This window comes from Tachypleus tridentatus, chromosome 3 (genome assembly GCF_004210375.1).
Source record: "Tachypleus tridentatus isolate NWPU-2018 chromosome 3, ASM421037v1, whole genome shotgun sequence".
Classification (NCBI taxonomy): Eukaryota; Metazoa; Arthropoda; class Merostomata; order Xiphosura; family Limulidae; genus Tachypleus; species Tachypleus tridentatus.
In genome coordinates this window covers 76,802,539-76,822,484 of record NC_134827.1, presented here as the reverse complement: position 1 = coordinate 76,822,484, position 19,946 = coordinate 76,802,539, and the positions used below count along the sequence as shown (strand labels likewise).

Genomic DNA, 19,946 nt, shown 5'->3' with positions numbered 1-19,946 from the left:
TCAACAACAATGACATTCAGTTTTTTATTAAATAAATATTTAGTTTATTACATTCTTTGAATATTGCATTTTGAAGACACAGTGATGAAGTGGTAAAATGTGATATTTAGTGTATCGGAAACTGTAGATAAATTTGAAATTAAAAATTAATTTTATTTTGTAGGCTAAATAAAAAAAAATTGTTGTTTTTAACTGTATTTATTTATAGTTAGCCAATTTACACCCAGTCTTCGGATGGAAACCCTCATTGTTTTCGGCTGTAAACCCATTGACGCCTCATGAGAATTGACGTGCCTTACAGATTGAAGTTTGGCCTAAATAAAGTCGGTGCGCACTGATGACGTGTCTACAGCTTTTTACATTTGTGATATATAAAATAAAGAAAAATGTTAATAAAAGTGCATGCAATTTGATTATGTATACAAATTTAATATAGTTCTAGCGTTTACAGATTTAGTCTGTAAACTAGGCTAATTCACACAATACATGATATATATATAAATATACACACATAAAGTCATTACCTATAATAAATAAATTTAATGAGTAGATTTCTTTTTCAGTAACGTGCTTACTACCGGACGCACTTATTAAAAATGGATATGTCATATACATGTTACAAGGCCAGCCAATGGGCTGCGTATCGTAAGCATCTTGACATTTTTTGCCCTTGCCCTAACCACTCCCTCTGAATTCAATATTATTCATCAGGTTGCTGTGGAGATGAAATGTTCGTGTAACTTTTATCAAACAAGACTTTAAAGCTAGACTATGTATTTACTAGTTTTAACAGTTTCTGTGATCTTCGGTATTGTAAAGTTTGGTCGTTTGGAGTCAGAAAAAGTTGGTAAGTTGAATGGATTGAAGAAAATAAGGTGTGGCATGTCCAGAAATTAAGGTAGTTTTATAAAGCAAATGTGGCGGACACATTCTGAGAAAAACCAACATAGGTAGACGCAGCCTACATTAAAGAAAACCCCTAATTCCGTGTTGGTTTATAAAAATTATCAACATAGAGAATTCTTAATATATTGGTGACTGTAGATGCAGTTTCACAGATTGTTAAATTTGATCTATTCTTGGTTGTAGATGTAGTTTCACAGATTGTTAAATTTGATCTATTCTTGGTTGTAGATGTAGTTTCACAGATTTAAGTATGATTTCATCTCCTAAAATGGAAGGTCATATCTTTAACAAATCGTTAAAAAATCGTTAAATACTTGGAATGCCGAAACATTATATTAATTTTGTTTTCTATATAATTCTTGAACGTGTATAATTACTTCACTTCGTTATTCCTACCACGAAGATGTAAATAAACAGTAGTCAGTGATTCTCTGTTTAAAACGTTCTATTAATGGTTACATTATTTGGTTTATTGTTATTATGTAAAGAAGTAATATTACTTCGTGACTAGAGAGCACATGTTTGTTTTAAAAGGTAGTTCGCTACATATTGAAGTACATTCCGTCTGAATGAAATATGTTCAATGAAAACTGTATTAAAAGATTAACTCTTATGCAGGGAAAATAAGAACAAAAATAGAGTAATCGTTCGTTGTTTATGTAAGCATGAAATTAAAAGAATCACCATGTTAGTGGGACACGTTCATACACTGTTCACTACAAGTTCATACACTGTTCTTTGTACTGTTCACTGTACGTTCATTCACTGTTCACTGTAAGTTCATATACTGTTCCTTGCACTGTTCACTGTAAGTTCATACACTGTTCTTTGTACTGTTCACTGTACGTTCATTCACTGTTCACTGTAAGTTCGTATACTGTTCCTTGCACTGTTCACTGTAAGTTCATACACTGTTCTTTGTACTGTTCACTGTAGGTTCATACACTGTTCTTTGTACTGTTCACTGTACGTTCATTCACTGTTCACTGTAAGTTCATATACTGTTCCTTGCACTGCTCACTGTAAGTTCATACACTGTTCTTTGTACTATTCACTGTAGGTTCATACACTGTTCTTTGTACTGTTCACTGTAAGTTCATACACTGTTCCTTGCACTGTTCACTGTAAGTTCATACACTGTTCATTGCACTGTTCACTATAAATTCATACACTGTTCATAAGTTACTTATCTTTTTTCCGGATTAAAAACTTTAGAAAATGTGTATATGGGTGGATGTTATAATGAAAAAGATAAAAGTCCCTACTTTCACAAAATTTATTTATAAAATATTACTACAGTATTCATTATTTCCTCACCAAAAGTATTGTATAAGCTTCAAGAACTCAATATGAATATACTTAAAACATTATATACAATTTGCGATGGTCATGTTTATAGGAAGAGGTAACAGATAAAGTAGTGGCTGTAGGTGTGCTTTCTGTTACCCGCTGTCAAAACCTAGATTTTAATGTCCTTCCTAATGTTTCAAGTTATTAATTAATAGGCGATCACTGGCCGCAGAAGTTGTAAGATCACGGGTCAAAGGTTGAAGTGGGTATAGCTCAAAAAGCGGCTCTTTATAATAGCGTTATGGTGGTTGTTGTAGTAGAAACTTCAGTTAAGTTTGTGTATTGTTGCAATAACGGCGGTCATGTTTTTATTACATTCTTCCACAGAGAGTGCTAGCGCATACTCTGAGACATATAAGACGTTTGTATGATTCCTACACAATAACATGCCCCTCTTTCTAAACTATCATTACACAAAGTTCGTTTCAGATTGGCTCAGCGACCTAGGAGAAGTTAGATAAGGGACAGACACTCAGACATTTTGTGCTTTGTGTATACATATATGGATCAATGGATACAACTAACTTGAAACTAGACAAAAACTGTAAATAATTATTAGTGTTGTTTAAAATGACATGCATGCCTACAAAACTTTATATCAAAACAACTTTAAAATGAGCAACCATTTTTAAATTATCTTAATTTGTATCAAAATATATATTTTATCTGTTTATTCATTCGTCGATATCGTAAGAAAATAAACACTTGTTGAAACGACATCGACAGCTTCTCTGCAGTACACACTTGTGGGTAAATAAACACTTGTTGAAACGACATCGACAGATTCTCTGCAGTACACACTTGTTGAAACGACATCGACAGCTTCTCTGCAGTACACACTTGTGTGTAAATAAACACTTGTTGAAACGACATCGACAGCTTCTCTGCAGTACACACTTGTTTTGTATGTATTTCCTGATTTATACAACGTCAACTTCAAAGATAAAACTTCTGTTTCGATAAGATTTGATGCAGCATTTCTCGAGAAACAGATCCGTGCAAAACTGGTCAATCAATGCTTTGATTGATAGTTTTTATCACCTTACGTTCATTTTCAGAAAGTTGACTGACTTATTAGAAATGAAACGAACAAAAAGGCGGTGATTACATGTACACTTAAGACATATATTTGTCCTCTAATGCAGTATCAGGCTAATTGAATGTTAGCTCTCTTTCATAAATGCATTGGAAATGTATTTGTACTGTTCACTGAGTTTTAATGTCTAAAATCATGAATGTTTTGATAATAAAATTTTCAGGTATACTTGACCTGTAAGCAAGCTAGTTATGAGTTTTTAATTAAGCCACCAACAAGCACTTACACGAACAGTGCATGTGAAAAGGACGTGACAGTAGAAGGATCATAACCCACGATTGTCATGGTGTGAGTCAAGACACCCTCTCATAATTCACTAAAGTTATATCATGACTTAACCCCAAAATTGCCGTTTTGGTCCTTTTGGACCACAGACAATGATCACATAATGTAGTGTTGGTAACAGAAAGTTTAACTATAATGATCAAATAACAAAGTGTTGGTAACAGAAAGTAACTAATGATGTGTTGGTAACAGAAAGTTTAACTATAATGATCAAATAACAAAGTGTTGGTAACAGAAAGTTTAACTATAATGATCAAATAACAATGTGTTGGTAACAGAAAGTTTAACTATAATGATCAAATAACAAAGTGTTGGTAACAGAAAGTTTAACTATAATAATCAAATAACAATGTGTTGGTAACAGAAAGTTTGACTATAATGATCAAATAACACGGTGTTGGTAACAGACAGTTTAACTATAAGTTAACTTAGACGTGAGATGTGAAATAATAAACACTTAATGACAAAATGTTGTGATACAGTTTCTATGTGGTGTTTTTTGTTTGTTTTTTACAAGCAGTTGTATATTGTATTACATTTCTTGTACAAACACGTACGTACTATTTGGATGTCGCAATATAAATGTTCTAGTATCAGCAGTTTTACTTCTAGAAACATCAGCAAGTTATATGTGTTCTGTTGGCAGCTGGAAGGCCTGGAATTAGCTAGAAATGAAGTGTTGATGTTGCTGTTATTAATATTTGTCTGAACACGTATTACTCACCTTAAATCTACCAATGACACTTTAAATTTCTCACCTAGTGTTTGGCCTAAGTCTAGGACGTGCTGACGTTAATTTGCGTGATGCGTATTTACACATTATTTACATAAATATGAAAACGGTTTGTATGTGACTCTTAAAGTACCACAACACTTCAAATCAACGCCCCACGGTAAAGTAACAAATTAAATAACCAATACAGATTTGTCCTACAGAACTGAAAACTTATGTTTTAAAGTATTTAGTCTAGTTTTTTTTAATTTAAAGATAATTTTTATGTGCATTTAAGTTTGGTTTCCCTAATTAACCAACACTTATTGCGCTGGGTGGACTGGTTGCTAGAAAGATCCTGGATTCTGAATTCAAGCTTCGCAATTTAGGGTTTTAGGTTCGCTATAAACGTGATTACATGTTAATACTCGGTCAGACAAGAGCACGTTCACTCGCTGTTTTCCCTCTAGTCTAACCCGGCACAGCCAGGTGGGTTAAGGCATTCGACTTGTAATCTGAGGGTTGCGGGTTCGAATCCCCTTCGTACCAAACATGCTCGCCCTTTCAGCTGTGAGGACGTTATAATATTACGGTCAATCTCACTATTCGTTGGTAAAAGAGTAGGCCAAGAGTTCGCGGTGAGTGGTGATGACTAGCTGCCTTCCCTCTAGTCGTACAGTGCTAAATTAGGTACGGCTAATACATATAGCCCTGGTGTAGCTAGCTTTGTGCGAAATTAAAAAAAAAAAAACCCTCTAGTCTTCGTGCAGCTAGTCGTGCATGTAGCTTGCACAAAAGTTCATATTTTGTTAGATGAACTTTCTTATATCATTATGAAGGTTTTATTAATACTAGGCTATCCGTCGAATCTTATTCTAACAATTCGAGTTTTCACAAACAACATGATGTCCCCTCCCCACTGTCTCAGCATTATAAACCAGATTTGGATGCCCACAAATAGTCCCTAGTGTAGCTGCATGTTTGACCATAAACAAACACAATGTGTGTAGAATGATTGTCGTATTTACTTCTAAATCTGGAAATATCTCGGATCTGTCTTTTATTTCACAGTCTGATACAGCGGTAAGTCGACGGATTTACAACCCTAAAATTAGGGGTTCGATTTCCCTTGGTGGACTCCGCAGATAGCCCGATATGGCTTTGCTATAAGAAAACACACATTAGTCTTTTTAAAAGTTTCGCTATGTTCCTGCACAAACATGTTTGTTATGCAGTAACTCATTGCTGAGGGAGATCCATGACTTCCACATTCTATGAGACACTCCAACCTGCTTCTTTAGTGATATAATTCGTCAGATTTCATAGTTGGTGATTACGTGAGATTACTTGGAAATGAAACGAACAGACTGTTAGATTAAAAAAATCCATATATATATATATATATATACACTAGGCTTAGTCTCTTGTAACAAATGAAATTTTACGTTTTATTAAATAACACACTTCACTAGATTGAATGTGGCGCTGCATATGTGTATGTGACAGCTCAACTGAGACGGTTACCAAGACACAGAAACAACACTCGACTGAAAAAGCAAAAGCTCAGGTTAGGTATATGGTCCGTATTTCTATTTAACACGAGCTCGTTTGTGACGACAAAGGAAATCGTGAGGTTCTTCTTTATTCAGATCAGCACTGTTTTTAGTGCCAGAGAACGGATGTGAGAACTAGTAAGCGTCACATGAGCGCTATAAATTATGTATATACTAGAGAGATCACAGAATAAAAACCTGAATTGTTTGGAAATAAAACGAAGATGAAACTTATATTAATAGTTATTACAATACGAGCCTAATATGGAACTATTAAGGACACTTAATTTTAAAATAAATTTATTTGTTTACTTTCACAACTCGTGATTGTAAATTCTTTACATCAAATCAATGAAATCAGTTATTGATATAAATTTTTCCTTTCTACCCCAGAAACTGTTTGCTGAGTTAAATTCACGTGAGCCTTTAAATTTAAGAGAGAAAAAAAGAAGTTTCAATTATTTATCGAGTATTCATCCTGTTTTTAATAAATCTTTATTGTAATACATACTGTAGCAAATAAACTATACTCTTAACAAATAGTTTGTTTGGAATTAAGCAAAAAGCTATACAATGGGCTATCTGTGCTCTGCCCATCACCGGTATCGAAAATTGGTTTCTAACATTATGAGTCCGCTGTGCCACTTGGGGGCTTGAATAAAGAGAGGAATAATAATTTTAAATGGAAGATAATTTTAATATTCCGTTCATTCTGTATAAAAAAAACAAAACCATAACTTGTTTCATTGACTTTACTATCTCGAAGTAAGAACAATAAATCAACATTAAAGTTATTCTGTAACGTGTTTGTTTGTTTTTAATTTAAAACAATAAAACATTATTCAGAGAAACATATAAATATTAGGATATTATTTCTTCTTCATCGCATGTGTACGTCACATTTTGTACCATATTTTGTGATAGTTTAGCTTTTTCATTTTTACGATTTCGTATTTCCCTCTTGTCACGGTGTTTACATTCACTATTAATCAGTACATTCTTTTTGCGACAATGCATAAATATTTTCATGACTCCATCCAGAATGGTTCACATCGTAAAGTTTGTACTCCTGAATTTTCTGGAGCTACTAAGTAATTTGTTACCTAGTCTTCGAGATTGGGAAAATTCATCAACCACTTCAATGGTGCACCATCTTCCTGGGGTGTAAATTTTGTCCATAACGATGGATATAAATTATTGTTCAAAAACACTTAATAAATTTTATTCAAATTGTATTATATCTCCTTTCTTCAACATTCATTGCCTTACTATGTTAGGCAGCCGCATGCTCTTTTCCATGTTGTACTTATAACAACACTGCTCCCACTGCAAAATCACTGACATCTGTATTAATTTGTTGAATGGTTGTTCACAGTTACAATTCAACAGAATTTATGTGGTTCTTCAAATAATTTTTGTAAAGGACGGGCTATGTCAGAGGATGCAGTTACAAAACAACAATAGTAATAGCACAGACTGGAAAATGCTCTTACCGCATCCAAATTGTTTGGAGCTGGCTAACCTCGAACGGCTTTAGTCTTAGTTGGGACTGTAGAAGCTTTTGCTCTACTGACGATGCTACCAGAAAATTCAACGTTGAAGAACAAATTCACACATCTTGAGATTCAGCTCAACTTATCCAGAACTTCCTTGGTCTCTCTGAAAAGCATTATTACATGTCTTCACAAATATGATTTTGTTATCTAAGTAGGTGATTACGACTTTCCAGGATTGTTCAGAGCATACTTCATCAATCATTAAAATGTAACATTTCTTAATTAAAATAGTAACACAACATGCTGCCGCAATCCATTTACTGCAGTTAGAGCTGTCATCTCTATACTTGCTTTGTTGACTCATACTTAGCAGTGCTTATTCTACAGATCCAATGTTGAAAACCTCTTTGATCCAAATAAGTAGTACTGGATTCTTATACTCCTTGATTCTTCACGGCTTTCATTCCTTTGCAAGCTTCAATCAGTGTTGTGCATGTGTCTTAGTAACTAATGTGTGGGGCTGCAGTTGCATCCTTAGTATTAAAGTATATGTGTATGTTGTTCAGCCAAATCCATGAAGCCTGATAAAGAAGTTATTTTGATATTCTTTAACTTCCACAACTTTGGTTATATTAGTGGATACATAAGGTGTTTGATATATTTCTGGACATGAATGTTTTAGAATGCTAAATGTTTTTCGCTGAGAGTCACACTTAAACCTCAATTCCGCATTTACTGGTTTCTAAGGTTCCGTTCCAAAACTGTAGGGATCGCATGTTGTTTCAAACATATATGTACCTGATATAAATTGGTTTATTGTGATTCAAATCCAAGAACATCTCAAACCGAGCGAAATACATCATACCAGTATTTAAAGGCATTTCAACAGTGTGTTAAGGACACCTTGCGAACCTTTCTTCTTTGCTCAAAAGAAAACGAAAAATATTGCTAATGATTAAATCATTGTTGAAATCAATGTTTCGCAACCCTTTCCAATATCATTCACCCTTATAAGTTTTTCATAATAGCTTGTTCACCCCGGTTGGAAAAATAACAAGAAGTATTAAATTAAAATGTAAACGTCTTTATTACGACTTAAATATTCACTAAACTACAACTATAATTAATACAACATTAACAAAATATGAATGTATTTATCAAACTAGAATAAATAATAATAGCTAATGACTTTTTAGCTATTGATTTTATTGTATGATTGAAAATACCCTTGAGTGAACCATTCCTCCAGTTGAGAAGCATTGGTTTAGATATTGAGCGCTAGGCCTTAATGATATCTGCTCATCTTTTACGATAACCTTCCAAAAATTTCAAAATCTGCAGAAATATTTGGCAGATTTTTATCATTTTATAGGCTCGGCATGGCCAAGCGTGTTAAGTTGTTCGACTCGTGATCCTAGGGTCGCGGGTTCAAATCCTGGTCGCACCATACATGCTCGTCCTCCCAGCCGTGGGGGCGTTATAATGTACGGTCAATCCCACTATTCTTTGGGAAAAGAGTAACCCAAGAGTTGGCAGTGGGTGGTGGTGACTAACTGCCTTCCCTCTAGTCTTACACTGTTAAATTAGGGACGGCTAGCGCAGATAGCCCTCAAGTAGCTTTGCGCGAAATTTAAAAAAAAAATAATTTTATCTTAATGAAAAAAATTGCTGGTTTGTTTTACATTCGTATCGATTAATAGTAAATTTCTTTTCGAGAAACAAATTAATTGTATTTTGTTTATTGTTGCTTTTCCCGTTAGAATTAGAGCCAAATTGCTCGTCAGATTACTTTCGTTGTAACAATGGCCAATGTATACCTCGAAGATGGGTTTGTGATTATCGAAAGAATTGTGAAGACGAGGAAGATGAGCGTCAGTCATGTCGTAAGTAGCTCACAATATTTGTTTTCACTGATTATAAGATTACATAAAAAAAAAATGAATGCAGTGTGCTATTCTCATTGAATAATATTACATATTATATTATTATAATAGCAATATATTTTCTTGCTTTTCGCTTGTAATGCTGAATACAAAATTTACCAAGTATTGAAGTAATATATTTTATTTTATGGTTGATGGATGGGCACCCATAATGCTTAGATGTAGCTTTATTTCAGTATTTTCTCTGGTGGTGGCGAGATTAAAACATTGGAAAGAAATATGTTTGTTTGTACTTCAAAATTGAAATGATTTTATAGTTGATAATGATAAAAAATCCATCTTCATTTTCTTCAAACTCGTATAGGCCCTATGTGATGTACCGTGTTCCTTCTGGGTCCATGATTCATTGGCTATGAGTCCCTACCCCCGAATAACATAAGAGTTACAAACTATAATTAATACTATGTATTGTATTACTGTGATTTATTTTATTAATTATAACTGGACTCATATGTGTTCTACATAGAAAACGAATGTTTTCACTATATCTTTTTTTGTTGTTGTTCAGTTGTTTAAACTATTGTAGCAGACAAAACATGAAGTTACTCAGTATAATGGAACATGTGAACACAATCAGTAGTGAATCATAAGGAAACAAGCTTGAAATTGAAAGGTTAATACATGGTCAATAATGAACAACATTTTTTTTTTCATGTTGGCCTAGCATAGCATGTTGGATAGGTTGCTCTATTGCTATTCAGCAGGTTATATGTTCAAATCTCAGTTACTGAAGATGCTTGCTCTTTCAGCTTTGGGATGTCATAATGTTATGGTCAATCTCATTATTTGTTAGTAAAAGAGCAGCACACAAGTGTTCACTAGATGCCTTTCTTCCAGTTTGTCACTGCTAAATTAGAGACAGTTTGTTTGGAATTAAGCACAAAGATACACAATGGGCTATCTGTGCTCTATATATGTAAAAACGGCTCGTTTGGGTTGAGAAAATTTTTTTACGTAGAGGAATGAACTCTACGTAAAAAGTTTTTCTCAATCCAAATGAGCTGCTTTTACATATATATTTCTCTATAAGTGGGTTTTCTCGACATCACTGATTATCTGTGTTCTGCCTACCACTGGTATTGAAACCCAGTTTCTAGCTGTGTGAGTCTGTATACATACCACTGTGCTAGTAAATTACAGATAACTATCAAAGATGGTCTTCAAGGAGTTTTAGATTTGGGAAGAAAATTCTTTTTGAAAATTTTAAACTTTCTGTTAACATTTTCAATAATGATTTTGAAAGTTAGTATTGGGTAGAATTTATTATTAATGAATTAAATAAAAAGGGAATCTGAAATAGTACAAGCTTATTACATTTTTTGTTTTTGTCATAATGGTAGAACTTGCTTGGATTATCAGCTAATTTTCTTTGTTGAACAAAGTATTGTTATGAAGACATTTAAGATGGATGGTTTCATATGAAAATGTATTGTATATCCTAATTTATATATTTTTCTCCAATTGTAGCTCCACCTCAGTGCAGTGATGGTCAGTTTGCTTGTGGTCACTATGTATTCAATCAGTCATTCTGTATTCCAGTGCATTGGCAGTGTGATAATGTTGTAGATTGTGTGGATGGATCAGATGAAGGCAGTGAATGTAGTAAGTTTACTTACAGTTTTAGTCTTATCTTGGATGTAGGAAAATTGTTGGAATATCTGTTAAATGATCCTTTGCGAAGTCATTTTACAAAGTTTAAAATTTTATTGGATAGTTAAGATGGTTTTGGTAAAGGAAAGATCATGCTTCAAAATTCTTTTAAAAGGTTACTGCTTATGTAAATGAAGGTAAGATTTGGTGTGTCTGGATTTTCAGAAATCATTTGACAAGATGCCACATAAAAGGCTTGTAAAAATTCTCTCTGTGGGTGTGGGGGGATAAATTAATAAATTTGATAGAGGAGTGGCTAGATGGAAGCAAGAAGAGGGTTGTTACAAACAGAGTTCATTCCAATTGGATTAATGTCACAAGTAGGGTACCTCATAGCTCAGTGTTAGGACTTTTGTTCTTTTTTATTTACATCAGTGGCATAGATAAAGGAATGGTCAATAAATTACTTAAATTTACTGACAATATTGAGATCTTAGGTGTTGTTGGCTGTGAAGAGAATGCTACTGGTTTACAAAAGGATTTAGATCATTTATTAAGTTGGGCAAGTAAATGGAAGGTTGGTTTTAATTATAATAAATGCAAGATATTGAATGTAGGTTATCATAATTTGAATTATACTTATAATTAGGATGGGAATAACCTTAAAAGTGTCATGAAAGAAAAGGATCTTGGGGTAATGGTTGATCAGTCTCTTAAACCATTAAAACAGTGTGCTTGTAGTTGGGCAAATAAGATTTTAGCTTGTATGTGCAGATATACTGAATATAAGTCTAAAGAGGTTATAATTTTAGGCCACATTTGGAGTATTGTGTTCAGTCTTGTGAACCTTATCTTAGGAAAGACTTTGAATTGCTGGAAAGGGTTCAGAGGAGAATTACTAAAAAGGTACCTGGGATGGAGGGATTGTTATATAAGGAGAGATTAATATTCTTAAAATTGTTTTCTTTTGAAAAAAAAGAAGAGTTAGAGGAAATCTGATTGAAGTGTTTAAGATTGTAAAGAGATTTCTACAGTGCTGATGATTTATTTTTTCATACTTAACAGTGAGAATAGTGGGACTAGAGGACAAAATATATATTTTGACAGGTTAGGAGTCATCTTCACTTAAGACAATTATATTTTTCTAACATGATGGTTGGCTTTTAGGATGAGTTGCTTTGGATGTTGTGGAGGCAGTAAATTTAACTGAGTTTAAGAGAAAGCTTGATAATTATATGATTGAGAAGAGCTGGATTTAAGATTTTAAAATGTATATACTTGAATGTGTTAGTTTAGTTTAGAAGATGGGTACTCCCAAGATGGATAAATAGGTCCCTTGTTGTTCCAAAACATATTATATTTAATTTAAGTAAAAATGAAACTTCATCAACAGTTTGTTCATTATTCAATCATAGGCTAACTAATGTTTAATGAAAAATTATTTGAAACTTTTAGGAGAGTTAAAAGTTTGTTTTTTTCAATAGTTTTCAGTGGACTGCCACCTATTATAATAATTTATTTTAACATAAATTAATTATTGAGTTTAATATTTTGAGAAATGACTGTAGCAGGCTTAAGGCTGTCACATACATCATTGATGTTTTCATGGCTTTGTTTTAAAATTTAGTAACTTGTTAGAAAAAACTAGATTATCCTTTGAATATTAGCTTTTATGTTTTCAGTTTTGTGCAGTTTTGTTTATCTTTACATCTATTTTAGTCAATGTTGTTAAAGGAAAATGTTGGTATTAAAAGTAGTGTAGATTATGTTTTAATAGAGTGACACACAGTTATGAAATTTAAAAAAAATACAAGCAAATTAAAAAACAACAATAACTTGGATATAGGATGATGTTGGGCTATAATGTAACCTTAAAGAAATATGTTTTCTTTTAATTTTTTCCTTTTTAATATTGTAAGAATATAAAAGTAAATATTTAATGAAACTTTAAATTTTGTAGATTACAGACAGTGCCAGCTACATGACCATAAGTGTGGCTCTGGGCTGTGCATTCCACCTAGTAGGAAATGTGATGGTTACTATGACTGTCGAGATGAAAGTGATGAGAAAATGTGCAATCAAAGTACGTTGTGCATTTTATTGTTCACATGAGGGTTAGTCTAAGATTTCACCAGTTTGTTTTTACAGACTATCATTGAACACTTTATGCTAATTTGTATTTTTTGTAGCATTTCATAATAAATATGGATTGTTGATGAAGGATCTTTGGCAAGTATCTCTTTGGTGATCAGAAATGTTTCATAATTACTAAGAAGCTCTAACTACCATTAATTAGTAGCAGAGTAAATGATACATTAGCTATTAAATAGTGGTAGAGTAAATGAATGCAAGCCATTAATTAGTAGTAGAGTGAATTAATATAAGACGTGTCTTTCATAGCAGTGCTTGAAAGTATTAATTTTACTGGTATTTTAACTACATTACAGTTGCAACTAAGGTTATTTACTCTAGAAAGTAAATAATAATTCTTTGTCTCACAAAAATTTCTTTAAGTATGTCATTGGCCAAGAATTATTGAAATAGTCAAACTATTTCTTAACAACAGTGATTTTCATGGCTTTGGTTTAAGTTTTGTTTAGTTAATTTCATTTTATTTTTATTAACGTTATTTCTTCCTTTATTATAATTATGAATTATTCTTTACATAGTTTGAACAAGCTAAAAGCTAATATCAAATTTTAATGTGACTTATAAAGAAAAAACCAAAAAAAATTATGTTTCTGTATGTGCATCCCTACCATACCTATTTGGTGTTTGTTTGATATTATTAACTAAATAAAAATGTCTGACAGTAATCTCCAGTGAATGCTAATCTTAACATAAATAGTATTATAAACAAATTAACTTTGCACTAAACCTTTTTCTCTTCTAATTTTGAAGTGTATTCTTTTTATTTGAAGTATTTCCCCAAAAAAATAATGACTAAGGCAGAAAGTATTAAGTGACATAAATATTCTGTGAATTATTACATATTGTTTAAAAACAAATTTAGTTTTAGTAGTTTCATAATGTTCTCTTTCTTTGGTGTAACAGTCTGATGATTTATAAACAGTATTTCTACATTTTTATTTACAGATTAGCAGTGTGTTAATATTTAATATTTGTACTCTTCTGTGTTTACCAGCTGGAGTAACATGTGGGCTGCATGAGGTGCAATGTAAAAATGGATCCAGATGTATTGATATAAGCTTGAAGTGTGATCACTGGGATGACTGTGGAGATAATTCAGATGAAAAGGATTGTGGTAGGTGTCACTATGGTGCTGTTATACTTTGTTTTCATTTATAAATCTCAAACTAATAAAAATAATATCTGAATTCTTTATTAGCCCTGTGAGATATATCAGCTTATAAACATGCTAACGTTTGTGCAATTAATACATTTTCAGTTGTCACTTTATAAGATTAAAATAAATGCACAATTTAGAAATGTTAAAGGATTTTGTCTTTCAACAAAATTATTGTAAGAAAATAAGAGTTAACTATCTACAATATGAAATCTTCAGAATTATTAATTTAATTTAAAAGAAATAATTTTTTTTGTTTCATTTCATCTGTATGAAGACAGTTCTTTGTGTTGATCAAATAGTACACCTGTTAGTACACATCATAAATAAAGGGATAGAGTACAGCAACCATAGCCTGCCAGGCTGTGAATCTACTGATGTGGCCCAGTACCACTAAATAAACAACCTGAACTTTGGTGCTTTACAAGAATGATGGTTACAAATCACATGATTAGATTTAACAAGAATAATCTTAGAAGTGGCAGAGGGTGCTGCCTTCCACCTGAACTCTCACTTTAAAGTTAGAGATCACTAGGACAGATATCTCTTGTCTAGGTTTATGCAGATTTCAACAAACAAATCCTTAATGAAGAAATAATATTTGTTTGTATATTTCTTTTCCTTATATATATATATATATATATATATAACTTGTGTAATAAACCATATTTAATTTATTTTTATTAATCGATTGAAGCTTAACCACTTAGCAACACTTTGACTTACTAATCACTGAACTTGGATTTTGTTGTTTAACTTTAAATGCTTACACAGAAAATATATTATTTCAGAAAAAACAAAACAAAACTGTAAACTACAAGAAATGAGCATGCTGTTGTGACCCGGTTTGACCAAAAGATGTTTGAACAATAAATAACAGGCCTGTGTATTACAGTCCATTTTATTGGTTGGGCCTATATGTCTATTATATTAGACATACATATAAACTGGTTGTTTTAACTCTTCATTATTGAAGATTTTTCATGCAGTGTTAATATAAACATATTTTAGAGAAATCCTTAATTTAGGAAACCAGTAGCTTGGTACTCTATAAAACACCTACTGGAAACCTGTAGCTTGGTACTCTAAAACACCTACTGGAAACCTGTAGCTTGGTACTCTAAAACACCTACTGGAAGCCTGTAACTTGGTACTCTAAAACACCTACTGGTACTTGGTACTCTAAAACACCTACTGGACCTACTTGGTACTCTATAAAAGTAGCTTGGTACTCTATAAACACCTACTGGAAACCTGTAGCTTGGTACTCTAAAACACCTACTGGAAACCTGTAACTTGGTACTCTAAAACACCTACTGGAAGCCTGTAACTTGGTACTCTAAAACACCTACTGGAAACCTGTAACTTGGTACTCTAAAACACCTACTGGAAACCTGTAGCTAGGTACTCTAAAACACCTACTGGAAACCTGTAGCTAGGTACTCTAAAACACCTACTGCCAAACTGGATTGTGAATTAAATAGGGTCCAAAGTTTGAGAGTGGATGTCATTGAACATGCCCCTGTTTCTCAACTCTGAACATGTTATAAGAGTAACAGTGAAAACTCATTACTAAATCCAGTAGCTGTACAGAACCTTTGTGGTAGTGGGTGCTACTGGCTAGCTGTTCCCTCCCCCTTCTAGTAAGTAGTTCAAAATCAGATTTAGATACATTTGAACCTTAGGTGTCTTTGGTCACTGACTTTGCATTCATGTTATTCAACTTGAAAATTTCAAATTTAAATTACGAACTTTTGGCCAAAGATATTCCGTGAATCTTCCAAATGAGTATATATAATTGATAGTGTATTAAAATAAATATTGACACTACTTGTAACTTTTGCTTTGTGCAGATTTTCCATCATGTCATAATAGTGAATTCAGATGTAGTAATGGTATTTGCATACCATCTAACTGGCATTGTGATGGACATGCAGACTGTATCGATCGATCTGACGAGAAGACCTGCAGTAAGTAGTGTACATTACATTATTTATATATCTGTAGATAATCTAAGGTTCAGGTTAAAATACTCCTTCCTATCTGAAGATTGTAATATGTTTGCATTACTGAAATATTCTGGTTTTAGGAATTATTTTAATTTTCATGATCAGTAGCAAAATTTAATAAAAAGTGCTAATGAAACTAACTGAACTTATTTTACAGTTTGTAACTCTCCCTGTTCATAAGCATGTCATTTCTACTTGTAGTAGATTTTGTTTTAATTGTTTTGAATAAATGACAGGTAATAAAAATTAGAACACAACATAAAGTTGTGTCTAGGACTTAGGTTAATGATGTTGTTTATTTTTATTTTCATATCATTTATAAAGTAATAATATTTTATAAGTAAAGTAACAATTAAACAAATGCCAGTGTGTTGTGGTCTAACTAGTCTTGTATATAGAGTAAATATCTTATCTGAAGTTTCTCTGTAGGTTAAAGACTAAGTTATCTTCCTTAGCTGTCATTACTTGTGCCAAAACAAAGTTCTTATGCCCAGCTGAAAGAAAATGTATAGAGAACAGCAAACTCTGTAATGGGGTCAGAGATTGTGATGATGGGGCTGATGAACAGGAGGGTTGTTGTAAGTTTATCCTTACTTTTATTATACATATTAAATCATAGTCTTTCTTGTTTGTGTAATTAATTTCCAAAATGTACCCACCTTCCCTCTCACAACAGCTATTACTTGACTGCTATTGTTTCCTTTCTTTGCTGACTTAAACATTAATCTGACATTTTCTTGCTTGCCCCAGTCTTTTATACCTCACTTAATTACCCTTGGTGAAGTTTGTCTCCTGACATTTTTCACTAACGCCCTCTATCCTGATACTACATAAATGCGCCCTCTATCTGGGTACTATGCAATGCGACCTTCTTTTGTTTTTAAATTTTGTATACATCTTACATACTTTCCTTATTTCATTGTAAAATTTCCAAAATTACATTGAGAAATCTCCAAATTGTTCCTTCTTTGCATGATACTAAATAATAATGCTAAAATAACAACAATTAATCATTGTCTAGAATCTCTCATTCTAAATCAGCGAATCATCAAAGTATTTGTTTCCATTCACCATACCCACCAAAGTTAAAAAGGTTACCTATTATTTTGTAATAGAATAAAATTGTTGTTGCTTCAAAACATATATAATATAACACGAGTACAATTTAAGGCACATAAAGGATGTCTGAAGAAACTATACAAAAATTTTCTGATGTGTGGTTTGTTTCTAGATGCTGTGAACTTTTCATTAAAAATCTTTGTCCACCCCTGCAGAAATAAGAGTAAACTAATATATTGAGATATTGTAATTATTGTTGATGACAAGAAATACACTTGAAATAAAAATGTATATCAGAATGGCTGGCATGGGTATTAACACTTTTATTGGTAAGGAGAGAACAACGTTTCGACCTTCCTAGGTCTTCTTCAGGTTAAGAAAGAGAGAGTTTGAAAGTGACCGTTGCCAGACTCTTAACCTGAAGGTCAAAACGTTGTTCTCTCCTTATCAATAAGAGTGTTAATACCCATACAAACCGTTCTGAGTTACATATTGTAATTATGTTCAACGACCTTTATTATATGCTATTTTTATAGTCTCGAATCTTTTCTACCATTGGCTGTAGCTATTTGCAAAGTTTGAGCATAAGTAGTGCTTGTTCAGACTAAGTAATGTGACATTGTAAAAATAAATTGTAAAGGGTTGTAGTAATTAAACTATAGATAGGAAGGATAAGCCACTTAAAGAACAAAGTTTGGATTATTATGTTTTCTGGGCATAATCTTAACAAATAGAAAACCTGTCCTTTTCCTAGGGCAGCAGAATTATAAAGAATAAGTTAATATATTCATTGCAGTTGTAAATAATAGATATTTGAAACTGCTGTAATAGTAGCTTTTAAAATAAGAATATTAGGTATTGGTACCATCATTGTTATATCTATTAAATCAGTTGATATGTACATATTATATATTTTTCCTTTGATTGGTTAGTTTTAACTTCACTAACGTGAATATTTTTGAAAGGTGATGGGTGTGTTTCTATTTGTCAGATAAACTAAATCAACTGTCAGTAATGTATGTATGTTTTCTGACTAAGAATTCTGAGCATTTTATAATCAAAATATTAAAATTAATTGTGGATATAAGTATTGTAATTTAATAATTTAAATTTCATCAATGTGCATCTGTTGAACATTCATAATAGCAACCAGCCTGTGCCCATCTCTGTCATGTGAATATAGATGCCAAGCTTCTCTGGATGGTGGAAAATGTTATTGTGTAACAGGAATGCAGGTGAATCAAGCTGACAGGAGAAGTTGTATAGGTATAACACTTTCATTTCATTGTTAGATTAACATGTAGTTTACTATTGATAACACAAAGTTACTGTCTAAGTTACAATTTATTATTAGATATTCATGTTAAACATTCAGATATTTCTACCTGGCATGACCAGTTGGTAAGAGTACTTGACTCATAATCCACTTTCAACCAAACATTCTTGTCATTTTAGCTATGGGGACATTATAATATCGCAGTTCCTTGGTAAAAAGAGTATTTTAAGACTTTGTAGTAGGTGATGGTGATTAATTGGCTTCCCTCTACTCTTTCACTTCTAAATGAGGAACATCTAGTATACATAACTCTTGTATAGCTTTGCACATAATTGAAAACAAACCTGATACTTCTATCACAACAGTTGTTTCAATAAAGTGATTTTTTTTTTTAATTTCACGCAAAGCTACACAAAGGCTATCTGTGTGAGCCATCTCTAATTTAGTAGTGTAAGACTATAAATAAGGCAGCTAGTCATCACCATCCACTGCCATCCCTTGGGCTACTCTTTTAGCAACGAATAGTGGGATTGACCGTCATGTTATCATGCTCCTACGGCTGAAAGGGTGAGTATGTTTGGTGCAATGGAGGTTCAAACCTGTGATCCTCAGATTACAAGTTGAATGCTATAACCCACCTGGCCATGCTGGCTCTCAATAAAGTGGGTAACATGCCTCATATTACTTAAAAAGAACTAAGTCTTGAATATTTATCACAAAAGCTATAAATATGAACAGAATAGTGATTTATTTAAAAATGATCAGTAACTTTAATATCAGAAAGAAACAATAAATGCTCTTTTGAATAATGTAAATTAGATCTTAATGTTAGAAAGTACTTCATGTTTGTAAAATGCTTGACTTTATAAGAAGAACTGTTTTGCATACTGTTGTAATATCATATTTTTTAAAGTTTTCTATTTTATCATTCTCTGGTCATTGGATATTAATAAGTTTAAACACATTTGTCATCTTCTAGACTATGATGAATGTTCCCAATGGGGGTTCTGTGATCATACATGTGTCAACCTTCCTGGTAGCTTTGAGTGTTCTTGTGCCACTGGATACAGACTTGTTTCTCCCAGACACTGCCGTGCTGAGAACAGTTATAGAGTTATCTTATCTTTATTAAAATAGTACTTGTTTTTTGTATAATGGTTTCTTTAAGTATAAATGGTAGGTTTTGTAAAAAAAAAAAAAAACATTGCTCCTTAGTATTGGAATAATAATCATTACAGTTTGTGTTAATAAAATTTACCAAATTACAAGTAATTAACTCTGGTAATCTTATTTCTAGACTGTTAACTATTTGATTGAGATAAATGAAATGGAATGTTTAACACCTAGGAAGGCCAGATGACCAT

At 32.4% G+C, this 19,946-nt stretch overlaps 1 protein-coding gene across 1 annotated transcript in view; it reads left to right on the top strand.

The window, feature by feature from the left end:
• Nucleotides 1–704: 704 nt before the first annotated feature.
• The window catches only part of LOC143247245 (low-density lipoprotein receptor-related protein 2-like), a 116,441-nt gene continuing 97,199 nt past the window's right edge, over nucleotides 705–19,946 (top strand). The window contains 9 exon segments of the mRNA XM_076494962.1: nucleotides 705–847; nucleotides 9,159–9,281; nucleotides 10,809–10,943; nucleotides 12,892–13,014; nucleotides 14,077–14,196; nucleotides 16,092–16,208; nucleotides 16,703–16,825; nucleotides 18,453–18,572; nucleotides 19,562–19,687. Of these exon segments, the coding sequence (XP_076351077.1) occupies nucleotides 772–847; nucleotides 9,159–9,281; nucleotides 10,809–10,943; nucleotides 12,892–13,014; nucleotides 14,077–14,196; nucleotides 16,092–16,208; nucleotides 16,703–16,825; nucleotides 18,453–18,572; nucleotides 19,562–19,687 (1,063 nt within the window). The 5' untranslated portion in view covers nucleotides 705–771.